Here is a 15,874-nt window from a genome sequence, read left to right as displayed (position 1 = left end):
AACAGGAATAGAGTTTTTTTAAAAGTAAAAATCTATTGATTAGAAACACAAGGAAAAGAAATGCAGGCAATTAAACTCTCTGAAAAAATAAAAACTAAATATTTCTAAATTTGCAAAGCTGGAATACATCAAGAGTCTCCATTTAAAAAAAAATTAAAATCTACACATCCAAAGGATGTGTCTCGTCATCATAGAAAATTGTCCTAGAATGCTCAACAATGAAACATACTCTTATAAATTTACTGAGTTTTCAAGCTACTGGCGGCTTGTCAAAATTATCAAGTCATATAAAAGGGGGAAAAGATCAACGTGGCCTCCGATTTCTCCATAATAACATTTAAGACCAAACACAATAGAGCTACTATTTTTACAGGATACTTAAGGAAGGAATGAGCTAAGGGTTTTATATTCAGCCAAGATGTCCTTCAAATATAAATGCTACAAAGAGTTTTACGTATATAAGGATTCAGGCTATATTATCTTATCAGAGCTTCTTAAGGAAATTACGAGATGGCAAACTTCATCCCACCAAATGATGACTGGTAAATTACAGTGAAAGGGCTAATGGTAAGCAATCAGTACATTTTCCCATAAAAGCAAGACTAAAGCAAAAATAGGAATTAAGGTTACAAGACAGATTGCAAATGCTACTATTCCCTGAAATGCAGAAATGATATGAAAAACAAATGGAAGGATAGTGGGGAATGAGTCAGAGAGGATGAAAAAGTTGGTGTGTGCCAAACTCAAATACTATTTTTTAAAATATTGGCAAATGTAGAATATTAGTATAAGTGTCTTTAACAGTACAAAAGATGACATTAAGTAAGATTAACAATACCAACTAAAATGGCATGATGGACAAGAGAAAATATATGATGAAATAAGAGAACATGTTTTAAGCTTTTATTGCTTGTGGTAAAAAAGCAAAGGTTTATATTACTTATATAATGTTATAACTATAAGGTAACCACTATGATAATAAGAAAACATTATTAAATATTAGCTTAAAAGAAAAATTATAAGCATAAGAAACACAAGATAGAGGTAAGACAATATATGTATATTTATAATTGCAGTTTATACTATCAAAGAATTAATGCCACCTATATAAGCTATATAATGCATACAAGAGACACACCTGAAACAAAATACTTCAGAAAAAAATTTAAATGAAACGATGGGCAAAGGCATATCAAGCAAATAGAAACACCCAAAGGCAAAAAAAAAAAAAAAAAAGAAGAGGAAGAGAGAGTGAAGAAGAGAGAAAAAAATCAGAGGTCACCATTTCAGTACCATACAAGCTAGAGTTATGTCCACAAAGCATTAAAAGACACAGTTATTCATAGTAATGCACGCAGTAACAAAGCACAAATATTCAAAAGCCAAACTCCACAGGAAAAAGAGAGAAGGACAACCAAGGGACTATAATTTACCTATCCCAGTCTAAGACAGACCAAGAGGACACAAATTAAGGATAGAAAAAATCCTAAACAACAAAATTAATGCAGATCAAATTCTCTGCCCTACAATAGGGAATTAGAAATTCTTTTCGAGTATCTATTAATCATTCACAAAAGTAGGTTATATATTACTTGATGCCAAAACAGAAATAACAAGGATCATATTTTGACTGCAATTCAGAAATTAAGATTTAGCAACAGAATTTGGCAATGTAGCATATGATGCAATTTTTGTATTTCGTCCATCTGGTATGTAAAAACATGCTATTACAGAGTAGATTTAATTTGCATATTTCTTATTACAAGTAAGATGAGTAAACATAGTTTTTCATATTTTTAAAATTCTTGAGAATTTCCACCTGGAAATTAAAAGAAGCTTTATTTAAACAGCTCTTGGGTCAAAGAGAAAATAAAAACCTGTACTGCACGCATCTAGAAAACAATAAATTGTTAGCTACATACGAGATCTGTGGGGCATAAGGTAGGAGTTGAAGAAAAGTCATTACCTTAGGTACCTATGTATTATATTTAACTACAAATATTTAAGAAAAAACCTAAAAATAATGAATTAAACATTAGTCTCAAATTATAAAAGAATATATTGAAGATACATAAAAGGAAGTAATAAAAATAAAAGCAGAAATAAGTTAGATGAGAAAAAAGAGAGAATTTATAAAGTGCAAGTATGGTTCTTCAAGAAAATAGAAGTCAAATAAGAAAAGAATGAAATAACTTGCACATCAAGAATTTTTTAAATAAGGAAAAAGACAGCATGTTAAAACAGGAGCAACCACAGGAAGAGAGGAAATGAAGAAGGATGAGTAGGGACAAAGGGAGAAGAGAAAATTATTTCATTTTTTGACTTTAATTCCTCTCTTCTAGGATCTTAATAATTGGAAAGGGTTCGTATTAAAGTTGAAGCATTATGTATTATGTACCACCACCACCAACTGCACTGGGTATCAAGTTTTAAAGAGGTGCTCTGATTCTCGTCCTTTGCAGTCTCCACTAGAGCAGGGTGACAGCAGAGCAGATTTAAGTCATTCATAGTTTTCTTGACTTTTTTTTTCTTCCAAACAGGATTTCACTCTATTGCCCAGGCTGCAGTACAGTGGCACGATCTCGGCTCACTGCAGCCTCAATCTCCTGGGCTCAAGCAATTCTCCCCTCTCAGCCTCCCAAGTAGCTGGGACTACAGAACACACCACAATGCCCAGCTAATTTCATTTTCTGTAGAGATGGGGTCTTGCTATGCTGTCCAGGCTGGTTGTCTCATCTTAATATGGTCATAACAATCCCTGCTCTCCAAGCTTCCTCAAGGCAGGACTACATCTTTCCCTACTACATATGTCATGCGATTACAGTGCATGACACATAGTAAGCACTCCATAAATAGTTCCCAAATGAATATGTAGCACAAAAACCTTCAGCCTAACTCTTGGCAAGATTTTGCGATTTCTAGTTTGTAAAACATGCATCACAAGGACAAAGAATGGAGGGACTCATCCTGAAACAAAACATAAATAAACAAATAAGTGCAGTTTTAGAACAGGATATTAAGTGTGAATTATTTTCTCTATTTTCTTCATCCTTGATTATCACTTGTTTACAGAACTAAAAATAAAAAACATACACACAAAGGTCAGGGATGCCTCAGTAACCTCAGAAATAGGATTCTGTCCTTATCAGAAGAGCATGAATCAAACTAAGAATCTAGAATATTCTCTGTATGTTTCCCCTTTTCTGGAACCCAAATCAAAGAACTATCTATAAACTGTACCATTACAAAATTAAACTCTTACTTCTTTAAGCCTTTCTAAAGGGATACTCTGATCTTCATAAACATTAATTGTCACCATTGCTTTTTCTGCAGGTGGACCTTTATGGTTCCCGTCTTAGCAACCCTTGCTCATGGTATTTGATCTGTTAGTTGCCTGTCAGTACTATCAGTGAGTGCAATGAATCACCCTGAGAAATCAGCTGGGTTTTTTGTTTTTGTTTTTTTTTTTTTTGCTCAGGATGTAGGACTTTGAGGCAAGTGCAGGGAGGTGGCAAATTTTCGGCCACCACCTTTCAGCCTGGCCTCTGCCCTGCCCTCCTCCTGCCCCTCTCCACTGGCCCCCATCACCACTACTGCCCAGGAGCAGTCCTCACCAACCCTGGGGAGACAGGATATAGCTGGGGGCAACTGCTGAATAGAAGGACCAGTGCATTTGGCCTCTGCTTTCTCTCTCTCCCTTTATTCTCCCTTCCCTTTTCATGAAACCAGAGGCGCAGGCTCATGTTACCCCTGTCACTTGCCAGCTGTCTGTCTTCTGCTGCCTTCTGCAACAGAGCCAGTTGGAGGCTGACGTGATTTGTGAATTGGAGGAGATTAGAGGTCCGGGAAGGTAAAGTAAGGGGCATTTAAGACTCTAGTGTTCCTGACTCAGCCATTGCCAGAGCCATGTATGAAAGTAAGTGCACCTCCCTAAGTACAAAGGGGAATGTTGGCTGTCATTCATTTTATTGTTCCTAGTTTTTGTAACTCCCTTGGGAAAGCCAGGGAGAAGGGAAGATGCTCGCGTGCATCCTCACCTCTCTGAATCTAACACCATCCAAGAACATCAGACCTGTATAGACCTTCTGCATCAGTAGGTGGAAGAACTTTCTCACATTTGAAGCTGCTCAAGAATGGAGTGGGCTGCCACTCAGAGCACCCACCCACTCACAGTGCCTGGTGTTGCCCCTCACAAGTCTCAGGGTCTCCTCAAGCACGATGCTTCACTGCCCACTACAAGCCAATGCGCTGGGCAGGCAGCAGTTAAATCGCGTACAAAGTGAGGTGACTGACACCCAAAGCTGGTGCAAAACTGGCCCAAGGTCCTGCAAACCAGCAAGTGGCAAAACTGGCACCCAAATGCAGTTTTTTCATCCCAGTTCTGTCATCATTCCAAGTCTGAGACCCTAAAGGGATCCAGGAAGCTCAAAAGAGATCAGATAAACTTAGAAGGTGAGACGCGCTGTCAAGATCCAATATGTCTGAAAAAGGAGACTTTGAGACCTTAATTCAGACTCCCAGATCGTAAAAATTCTACCAAGAAATTCTGCTATATTTTACTAGGTAGAGGAAGCCATGAAACCAATTGTTATCAACCCAGTGCTGATACTTTTAAAGCATCTGCATCTTTCTTTTCACCCCTTATTAGTTATGAATGTACACTAACTATTGCATTAAGCAGCGAATTTCTTGACCTCAAGAACTGCATAGTGCTCATCTCTGCATCCATCCCAGCATGGAATAATGTGTGTCATACAGTTAATATGAAAACAAAATGTTTTTACATAGATGAATACAGGAATAACTGTATGAGTGAATGATGAAGCCCCTTGAAATAATTTATCAGAGGCAGAGCAAACAGTGGATCTAAATGAGCTTGTTTTGGAATTTGGCTAGGACTATTCTTCATTACACACTACAGTGCCATTTATTACAAAACAATCGTCACCTCTGGCCCTCAGGCACTAAACATACACTGGACCCCATTGTTACCATCAAAACACCCCACACACTTCCAAACTCCCACCAACCCAAGTCAAGAAGTACTGCTCAAATCTGAGCTCTGGCTAGGATATAAGAAAACATGCCAGGCATTCTTTTTTTTTTCTTTTTTTTTTTTTTTTTTTTTTTTTTTTTGAGACAGAGCTTTCTCTTGTCACCCAGGCTGGAGTGCAATGGTGCAATCTCAGCTCACCGCAATCTTCGCCTCCTGGGTTCAAGCAGTTCTCCTGCCTCAGCCTCCCGAGTAGCTGGGATTACAGACGCGTACCACCATACCCAGCTAATTTCTGTATTTCTAGTAGAAACCGAGTTTCATCATGTTGGCCAGGCTGGTCTTGAATTCCTGATCTCGTGATCTGCCCGCCTCGGCCTTCCAAAGTGCTGGAATTACAGGCGTGAGCCAACATACCTGGCCGAAAACATACCAGACTTTCAGATACAATGGAATGATATGGAGCCAAGTGACCAAGGCTCCTGCTTAAAGTGCTTAAAAGTAGCAAGTGGCAATTAATAGTTTATTTGGGGAGTGAGGGGTATTAAGATGCTGTGAGACCTTCGGGGAAATAACTTACCCTATCAGAGTCTCAATTTCTTCTGCTGTACTTTTGAGGTTCTTAGAGGATAAATGAGATGATTTTTTTAATGTGATACAAAATTTTAAGAGATTACTTTGCTACTGTTGAAGGAGAGAATATAGACAAATTGGAGAAACGATTTGCTGAGGTTTTAATAAGAAACCATCCTCCTCTGCCCAGCAAGGAGATAAGTTTATAAGAGCTGTGTGGGGCTTGAGAAAGTGAAGAATTGTAAAATTTAACGAGGATTTTTCTTCTCCTTCCCGCTACAGTTGGTATCATCAACGAATTACCTGCGTTGGTGGGACAGCACAGAGCCTGCGGGCAACTGAGGAGGCTTCCAGCAGCTCTGAGCACTGGGGGTCATCAGGAATGGGAATTTCTGCTGAGAACAATGACCATTGACTAAATGGAAGAGAGTGGTGTTTAATAAAGTTTCCTGAAGTAGACCCCAAGGAAGAGAAACAATCGAAATAAATAAAATGAGAGGTCCTCTCACTGGTCTGTTGTGGATCAAGCTGATTTTTTTTTTAAGCAGGAATTCAACATTTCAAGCATGAGTGGCTGTCAACCCTTCACTCTACACTTCGCCCGAGACACATCAAAGTCCAGATGCAACGCCTCGTGGGAGCCATCACTCAGCCTGACCCAGTACGCTCCATTTCTCCTTCTCTTGAACCCACCCCAGGGTGGTGTGAATTGAAGCAGCCAAAAAGCAATAAAGGAAATAACAGGTGCCCTTTCAAATAAATATTCTTTGTGCATATAAAACAATTCCAGAATATTGTTGTGGTTTTCGTTTTCTGAAAACCTTTTTAGTAAGTTGGCTTATTCTTTGAAGCAATACATTACCAATTGAATTCCTGCCGGGCGCGGTGGCTCAAGCCTGTAATCCCAGCACTTTGGGAGGCCGAGAAGGGCGGATCACGAGGTCAGGAGATCGAGACCATCCTGGCTAACATGGTGAAACCCCGTCTCTACTAAAAAATACAAAAAACTAGCCAGGCGAGGTGGCGGGCGCCTGTAGTCCCAGCTACTCGGGAGGCTGAGGCAGGAGAACAGCATGAACCCAGGAGGCGGAGCTTGCAGTGAGCTGAGATCCGGCCACTGCACTCCAGCCTGGGCGACAGAGTAAGACTCCGTCTCAAAAAAAAAAAAAAAAAAAACAATTGAATTCCTTTATATTCTTGAGGTACACACTATAGTTCCAACCATAAAATTATTGTATGATAACTGCCTGTGAATCATGGGGTTGATAGGAACATGAAATTTCAAAAACTGCTGCTGCCTATCTAACTCTACAGTCTCCAGCAACATTTTCCAATGCATGCCTTTAAGGACATTAGTTCCATGAGCTGCTGGTAGATACTACATGAAAAAGAAAAGGAGGAGAGAGAGAGATCTGTGTGCAAGAAAAGTGGAAAATTTTTAGTTAAATAGAGTTAAACAGGTTTTGTTACCACAGATGAATTGCCATGTTCCCACCTATAGTAGGTCTCTCCACTTGTTGAGGTCTCTTCCCCTTGACTAATTCAGGACACAGCTGTCCCCCATGCTTACACACTACCAATTTTCCCATCTTACTGTACTATTCCCCAGATAGCATCTTATATTTAAAAAAAAAAAAAAAATCTTTTTCCCAAAGAAGAAGTCACTGCCCATTTCTTCCCATTGAGAGCTGTCTGAGTTCACTCTCCAATTCTACCCCTCCAAGTCTCCCTTCTATCCACTCTAATTTGGCGGTCATTCTCACCACATCATGGAAGCTGCTGTCTATGAAGTCCTGGATGATGTAAATCCAGTGGTCCATTACCTGTCTTTACCTTATTTCACCCACGACCCACATATGACACACTTGATCACTCCCCTTCCTGGAGTCTTTTGCTCAGCTTGGCCTCAAGGACTCCACACTCTGTAGGTTTTCCTCCTGCCTCAATGATACTTTCTCAATCTCCTCTTCTCCTTGACCTCTTCATGGGAGGGGCCCCACACTTGGTCTTGGCCCTCTCTATTTTTCTATTTATACTCCTTCCCATGGTAATATCTTAAAGTTCTAAATGCCATCAAAATGGGGGAGACTCCTAAATTAATAGATCCAGGTACATTGTCCCAGCCTCCCGAATAAATCCGCCTACTTAACATTTCCTTTGGATTCCTAAATGGCAACTAGACATGGCCAAAGCTGAGTTTCTATCCTTATCCTCCAAACCTCTACCCACAGTTTTTCTATCATAGTTAGAGATAATTCCAGCAATCCAGTTACTTGGACCAAAATAGGGGAATCTTCCTTGATGTCTCTCTATCACACACTCACAAAATCTTTTGGCAATTCTATTGCCTCTACTTCTTGAATGCAACCAAGAATCTGACCACTTTTTACCAGCTTCTCTGCTACCACACTGGACCAAACCACCATCATCTCTCACCTGGGTTATTACAACAGCCTTCTAAATGATTTCTCTGTCCCACATATACCCCTACAAGCTCTTTTCCACACAACGGCTTGAGCAAGATTTTTACAGTATAAGTCAGATGATGACATCACTCCTGCTCAAAACTCTCCGGCAGCCTTTTAATACCACTCCTATCACCTGCAACCACACAATCTATGATCAGCTCTTGGACTTCATCTCCCACCATCTCCCTTGTGCACTCTGCTCTCATGACTTTTCACACATACCCTAGGCCACTCCTACCACAGGGCCTTTTCATGGGGGGTTCCTCTGCCCTAGAACACACTACGCCTTGTGCTTCTGCATCCTGTCAAGTCTTTGTTAAAATGGTACCTTCCTGATAGGGTCTACCGCATCCACATTAACAATTCCATCTTCCCCTCCTAGTGTCCCTGACCCTGCTCATCCTATTTCCCAACTCCACGGCACTTCCTGCTTCCTATCATTCAATGCAATTGTCTTCTTAATTGTATTTGTGGCATCCCTGCTTCCCTGGACTGTAAGTCTCACCAGAGCAGGGATTTTTACCTATTATCTTTACTGATTCACCTATTTTCTTTACTGATTTACTTATTTTCTTTACTGATTTAGTCTAGAGACTAACAAATAGTACATAAATGTCATTGAATAAATTCATCAACTAATGAATATGTAGCTCACTTAGTAAGCTGGAGGAAACTACTAAAAAATGTTTAACAAATGTTGTCTACAGGACAAACCATGCTTTAGGATTTTTATTCAAGTGGCTGAGTTCTTTCAAGATCTCAGACTGTGTTTCAATCACTGCAGGAACTCTAAGCCCTCAAGAAAGGGAGACTTTGAAACTAGAGATAAAAGAAGGATGTAGCACAATGAGAAATCTCAAAGATTTAAATCTTTCAGAGAAGTAAAATACTTCTTCATCTTTCTCAGAGAAGTAAAACAATACTTCTGAGGAGTTATGTTGCAGTGTCCCAGTAGTAAAATAAGAGAGGTAATTCCATGACACCAGAATCATACCTGGGCATTCCACTCATTCCAACGATTTAGGCTGGAATGTTTCTCATACATCAGAATTTATCTTCAAGGGGTGAAAAAGATACGTCTCCATCCATGTCCCTCAATGCCTCCTTTCTAGCTCTCTTGCAATGTCCGTTAGCCATACACCATGATCAGTAGGAATTGATTTGTGGTTTTGTTGTTGTTGTTGTTGTTGTTGTTGTTTTTGAGACAGAGTCTTGCTCTGTCGCCCAGGCTGGAGTGCAGTGGCACGATCTCGGCTCACTGCAAGCTCCACCTCCCGGGTTCACACCATTCTCCTGCCTCAGCCTCCCGAGTAGCTGGGACTACAGGCACCCGCCAGCACACCCGGCTAATTTTTTTGTATATTTAGTAGAGATGGGGTTTCACCGTGTTAGCCAGGCTGGTCTCGATCTCCTGAGCTCGTGATCCGCCCGCCTCGGCCTCCCAAAGTGCTGGGATTACAAGCGTGAGCCACCGCGCCCGGCCGATCAGTAGGAATTGAAAACTGATTATTCAGGCCATTTCTAGCTTTCAATCAATACATTTGTAGGAGTGTATGCTGTTCTTCCCATCGTGCCTTCTTGGGAAATATCCTGTGTCAGAGTGGACAAACTAAACCCCCAGCCTCCTCCTGTGAACAGGAGCAGAGGGAATTGTCATCTTCCCATCCACGTAAGCACAACCCCCCTCTTTCATGGGTGGAGATGATAGGATACTTTGGAGCTAGGAGACTGTCAGAATGCAGTAGATTTGAGGTTTGCCTTTAGAAAATGAGCATAATAAAACATTGACTTCTCTCAGTATCTAATACAGATCATTAATTCTCAGACCTCTCAGGTGTTTGAGCTGAGTATGAAGTGTTTGTGCATGACAACTAGCCAACAACAGCAGTTTCCTCAGGTTCTGCTCCTGCTGCTATCACCTCCAAGAAAAATGCTTTAGGAGCAGAAAATCACTGGTTGAAAATGTTCAAAGCCAAAAATATCATCACTTTGAAAAGAAAGAAAAGCTGTCATTTTACAAAGAAAGAAGTTAAGAGGCTTGCTACCAGTCTGCCTAATAAGGCAGCCCCTGAGTGAAAACGTCGCCTTAGTCTCTTTTTTGCTGACCTTTGGTTCGCTGCACCACACTAGGCTATCCCAAGATAAATTCAGTCAGGTGATCTTCAGCCTTTATCCTCCCACTGTGGGAAAGTTCTTCCTGTACCACCAGCATTTTCATAAAAAAATGTGTGGATGTGCTCTTGTGTATGCAGCATATCACTAGACAGGAAGGAGGGGTTAAGACATCAAGTCACCTGTCCTTACATGTGTGTCGCCCAGTCACCTAGAGAGGCAGTCCTGATTTCTGCTTGGTGGTCCACGGCTCTGCCCCAGTCAGGGGTGGGAGGTGCCATGAGTTGTTACTGGCAGTGTCTCGATGAAGGATGAGTACTTGTCCCTGTTCTCGTAACTAATAGAACACGCAAACCTGTCCCTTTAGTAGTGTAAGAAGGTGGTAACTTCCTGAGGCCCTGCAACAGAGCCAGCATACAGAGACTGCAAATGAATGACCTGTGTTATCCAGAGCCAGGCCAGCTGTGGGAGCAGGATGCTTATGAGAACAGTATGCACCATGAGGAAAGTAAGAAATCCAGGCTTTGGGAGGCTGAGACGGGTGGATCACGAGGTCAGGAGATCGAGACCATCCTGGCTAACACGGTGAAACCCCATCTGTACTAAAAAATACAAAAAACTAGCCGGGCGAGGTGGCGGGCGCCTGTAGTCCCAGCTACTCGGGAGGCTGAGGCAGGAGAATGGCGTGAACCCGGGAGGCGGAGCTTGCAATGAGCTGAGATCCGGCCACTGCACTCCAGCCTGGGTGACAGAGCGAGACTCCGTCTCAAAAAAAAAAAAAAAAAAAAAAAGAAATCCAGGCTGAGCCCCGCAGCCCACAGCAATACGGCTCACCCTCCTTTGGTGAGCTTTGAAGTCCTTTCATTGTCTGACCCTGCCAAAGTGTCCAAGCTCACCCTCAGGTTCACTGAGCCCCAGTCCGACCACAGCCTCCAGTCCCCTCTGCAAACATCCCCTGCCTGGCCTCCCTGATGGATGCTTTCATGCCTCCATCATGTCCCCTCCAAGTCCTCTTGTCCAGCTGCTCCAGCCCTTCACTGAGCTTCCCCTCTATTCCTGTAGATGTCACCAGCCAAATTACACAATTGAACTCCTAAATGTTCTCATATTACTTCATGGGTACCTAAGCCATGATCAAGGCCTGTATGGAATCCCTCGCCACCCTGCCCAGTATACAGCCTATGTCTAAGGATTTGCACTGCAGAGAAAATAACCTCCCTCAGTTTTCCCAAGGTTAGATAAGTGGAGTCTTTTGTTGGACATGCACAGCCCTTGTGAATGTTATTCATCAAATTTATTTTAAGTGTATTTAAAACTATAGATGATGCCTGATGTCAAATTTAAAACTTCACTTGATTGTATTAACTCAACCATTATATTTCTTCTACCTGAAGACTACAAGCACATAAAAAAAATGAACCTTACAAAATTAAAAAGTGGGTGGTAAACTTTTTTAACAGTGCTTTTTGAAATGACCAGAGAAAAACTCAGAGTTTTCTCTCCTCGGCTTGCCAAATGCAAGGCCCTTCTCACTGTCGGTGGTTCCAGCCCCAGGCTACTCACAGATCGCTGGTATGGCAGGGGTAAGGGGCCGCCTGAGTCTGTGCTGCTGGTTCCAGGACTTCCTGCCCAGTCTGCACCAAAATGATGGCTCTTTCGATCATGTCTTGCAGTGGGGCAAAGATGTAGTTATATTTGAATCCATCAGCTGGTAGATTCTGAGGGTGGAACTTCCAGGAAGGGTTTTTTACCACATCTGTTCGCATGCTGTATAACACATTGGTCCGGATTGTATATGAGACATGGGGTGGCAGTTTGACAGACTCTGATCTGAAGCTCTTGCCGAATAAGGAATTGTTGAAAATGATACCTAGTGGCAGAAAAGGAAAAGTAAAGCATTACCACACTGCAGGGAGTAGCTCTAACCATGTCTACACTGGGCAAGACAAGAGAGTTGCAGGAGCCTGAAACTCACAGCCCTCCACTCCTGCAGACACAGGGCCCGAGACCCCAGGGGCAAAGCTGACTTTCAGTCACACAGGCAATTGGTGGTAAGCCTAAACCAGGATCTCTTAATTCCCTGTCCAGTGCTGCTTTGTATTTTTCATAAAAGCAAACTGTGGTATAATCAACACAAAGAAATTATTTGTTAGATGTTTTTTGCAGAGATTTCTTCTCTTGATTGCAGATGTTAACTCAATGTACAGAATCCATCTCTTCGGGGTTACTTATCATTCATAACTTAAATACATGGATTCTATTTTATGCCACGTGGATTCTTTGAATTGCATGCATAAAGCCTATTACAGCTAAATCATGTCCCCTACTAAATTCATATGTAGAAGTCCTAACCCCCAGTACCTCAGAATGTGACTATATTTGGAGATAACATTTAAAGAGTAATCAAGTTAAAATGAGGGCCATTAGGGTGCACCCTAACTCAGTATGCAGGTGTCTTTATAAAAAGAGGGAAACTTAAACTCAGAGAAATACATAGAGGGAAGATGAGGTGCAGAAACCCAGGGAGAAGATGGCCACCTACAAGCCAATGACAGGGGCCTAGAGAAGATCCTCTCCTCATAGCCTGCAGGAAAAACCAGTGGATGTCTCCATCTGGAATATTTAGCTTCCAGAACTCTGAGACAATAAAATTCTCTTGTTTTAGTCTGCGATACTTTGTCACAGCAACCTTAACAAACTAATAGAAAACTTCTATTAAAAATAATTAAATGTGTATTCCAAAGGAATACGAGAACATCACCATATTTATCTTGAATGGGTGAACAATTAAATAATGGAGCAGAGTTGACCATTGCCTGCTCTCCGCCCCAACCAGGATATCAAGATACTCTGATCAAAGTAAAGGTGATGCAGGAAATTAGAGTATAATTTTAATCAGGAATAATATAACTTATGAAGTGAGATTTAACCAGAACATGATGTCATAAAATGGTAAAAGCAGATGCAGTAAATAGCAATGGTCCTAGGATGGTGAAAATGTTATTGGTCGCTATGGCATAAGGTACAACTTTTTATTAACCAAGGCAAATATTTCTGTTTTATTTTATGTTTTATCTAAGGCAATTAGTTCTGCTTTATTTTATGTTTTATCTGGAAAGGACTTCTTTTCTTTCTGAGCTATCGTAAGACACCTTTAGGGAGAAACTCCCAAAATGACAACTTACAGGAGTTGGCACCTTGTTGAACGTATTTTTTCATTGAGTACTTACTGGCCAAGAAGCTGTTCTGCTGCAAGAGTTCATGTGCTTTAGTCTCCAGGATGTCGACAGACTGCACAGCCTGGAAACGGTTCAGCGCCACGCAGGAAGAGAGATTGACCAAGATGCTGCCCAAGAAACGGAAGTGTCCAGCGCCTGCGTGGTTAAACATCTCATCCAGCAGCCCTCCTGAGGAAAGTGAACAGATTAGGACAGATCAACTTCTGTTTCTTCCCAGTGCTTACCGCTCATATAGTGGAGATTGTGCAAATGAATTTGAAAATGAATACGAATTCTTCCACTAAAAATTGCTCAAAAGAGTCAAATTTTGGTCATATGTGAAATTTGCCATTTACTTGCTGAGTGTAAAGTCTCCCCTTTTATACGCATGTTCTGTAACACTGATACTTACATGTACATGAGGGAAAAAAAAACAGTTAAAGCACAAAGGGTAATACAGCAGCCTAAGGAAACACAGTTGGAGACAACAGGATAAACATCAGAGGGAAAGTCTACATGTGATAGGAAAGACCCTGTCATGGAGAGCTCAGGGAAAAAAAGTTTCAGCCTGGAGTCAAGTAATTCTAAAAAAAAACATGCCTTCCCTGAAGCAGTCATTTTGGGAAAGTCATTTTATTACATTAATTTTGCAAAAGCAATTATCAAGGAGCATTGACACTGAGGAAACCAAATCCTTGTATAGCCTCTGTCCTGGATCTGTGCATTGGAAATGGAAATAGAGCAGCAGAGTAAAGTAGCAACACCTTGGCTATGAATGCTGACATCAAACATTTTCAGGGCAAAAGACTGAGGCTATCTCAGTATTTTCACTCTGGTTTCAGGAAGGAGCTGGAAAAACCAAATGATCTAGAACAAGGCAGCGTGGCAATGCCCAGAACATGACCTCAAGAAGGAAAGCAGCGGGAAGGATGGCAGAGTTCATGGGTGGTAGAGCTGTATGGGGAACCAAGCTGATCAAGTTTGTTCTGCAGGAGGCCCTGCCAGCAGAAGATGCCCAGGGCCACCCAATCACATCAGGTGAGGCAAATGTGCCTTCACCTTCGGTGGTACAAGAGGAAGTGATCCTGGTCATTGAGTTGGTGTGATGGTCACAGCAAAGGAGTCTCCACCCACCCTAGGACCCACTCCTTAATGAGATCAAGGGCTTGTTTTTTTTTTTTTTTTTTTCCCGCTCAGGACTTTATCAAGAAAATTTAAAAATTAATTGAGAAAAACTGAACACACCTGAAAGCATATCAGTGTGTTTTTAGAAACCCACAATGTGCACAAAAACACACAGCAAATTATAAAACTCTGTAGACAAAATCATTGTGGGATAGTTGTCGGTTGCCAATGATCACTTTCTCAGCTATGGGAGCTACTTAATCCAGTCTCAAGCAGTGGGGAGACCTCAGCTTCTGACACATAATCCTCTCAAAAAGCTCTCCTAAAGGAGCTCGGTTACAACTAGCCTCCACCCAACCCCAAATCTATCAGATTGACCAGAACCATCCACTGTCTGGGAAATACCAAGTCAGAAAGAAATGCAAGCATGTTTAGAATCTTCCAAGATCAGGCTTACAAATTCATATGACACTTAATATTTCTTGGACTTTTTACTTGTACCAAAGAATATGACATACTTTGGGACAAGTGTTGAATGACTAACATTGCAGTTCTATGTTATTCTGCTATTGAATATACAAATGCATTCTCTATCCAACAATGTTTGTTGATGGTGATTCCTGGGAATGTTACAGAGAAGGGATCCCAATCCATACTCCAAGAGAGGGTTCCTGGATCTCATGCAAGAAAGAATTCAGGGTGAGTCCGCAGTGCAAAGCAAAAGCAAGTTTATTAAGAAAGTAAAGTGGTGAAAGAATAGCCACTCCATAGACAGAGTAGGATGGACGTTCCCAAAAGTAAGAGGAGGAACACATCCATCCCAGGTATAATGCTTGCAGATATGGGGAAATATGTCCTACTGTAAGAGTTTGTGATAAAGGATTAATTTTCTCAATTACCATATTTTGCAAGAATTGATATAATTCAGAATGCTTTTGTTCTCCAGTTATCAGGATATCTGGACACACCCAAGTCTAGGGCTGTTTCGTAAACATTATTAATTTGTTCCCTAACTGTAAACATCTGGAGGCTAGGAATGCCTAACTTTCTGAGAATGCAGCCCAGCAAGTCTCAGCCTCATTTTCCTAGCCCTCACTCGAAATGGGGTCACTCTGGTTCCAACACCTCTGACAGGCACACTGTAATATTCTACACCAGACTTCCAAGTGTGCAGCTAGGAAATATTCGGGGGAACCGAAGTTCTCTAGGTGTGCCTCCAGTGTCAGCCCTTGACTTTGTTCTTCTCTTCTGTGGTCTGGGGGCAGCCTCTGCCTGCAGGTCCCATCACTTGCCCTCCATTGTATGATGACAGACAACAATCTATACCTGGCCCTGTGTGCAGGCACTGCTTCCTGCTGGCCCTCCTGTATCTCACTGATCTCCTG

General features: G+C 41.5%; 1 protein-coding gene across 1 annotated transcript in view; it reads right to left on the bottom strand.

Annotated features, from left to right (window-relative positions):
- The window catches only part of ABCA13 (ATP binding cassette subfamily A member 13), a 520,700-nt gene that overhangs the window by 327,952 nt on the left and 176,874 nt on the right, over positions 1-15,874 (bottom strand). The window contains exons 30-31 of the mRNA XM_010374424.2: positions 13,377-13,553; positions 11,710-12,016 (exon numbers count right to left, since the gene is read on the bottom strand). Of these exons, the coding sequence (XP_010372726.2) occupies positions 11,710-12,016; positions 13,377-13,553 (484 nt within the window). The remainder of the gene's footprint in view (positions 1-11,709; positions 12,017-13,376; positions 13,554-15,874) is intronic.

Source organism: Rhinopithecus roxellana, chromosome 6 (genome assembly GCF_007565055.1).
Source record: "Rhinopithecus roxellana isolate Shanxi Qingling chromosome 6, ASM756505v1, whole genome shotgun sequence".
NCBI lineage: Eukaryota > Metazoa > Chordata > Mammalia > Primates > Cercopithecidae > Rhinopithecus > Rhinopithecus roxellana.
The sequence above is the reverse complement of the archived record's forward strand: the minus strand, read 5'-3'. Positions and strand labels throughout refer to the sequence as shown.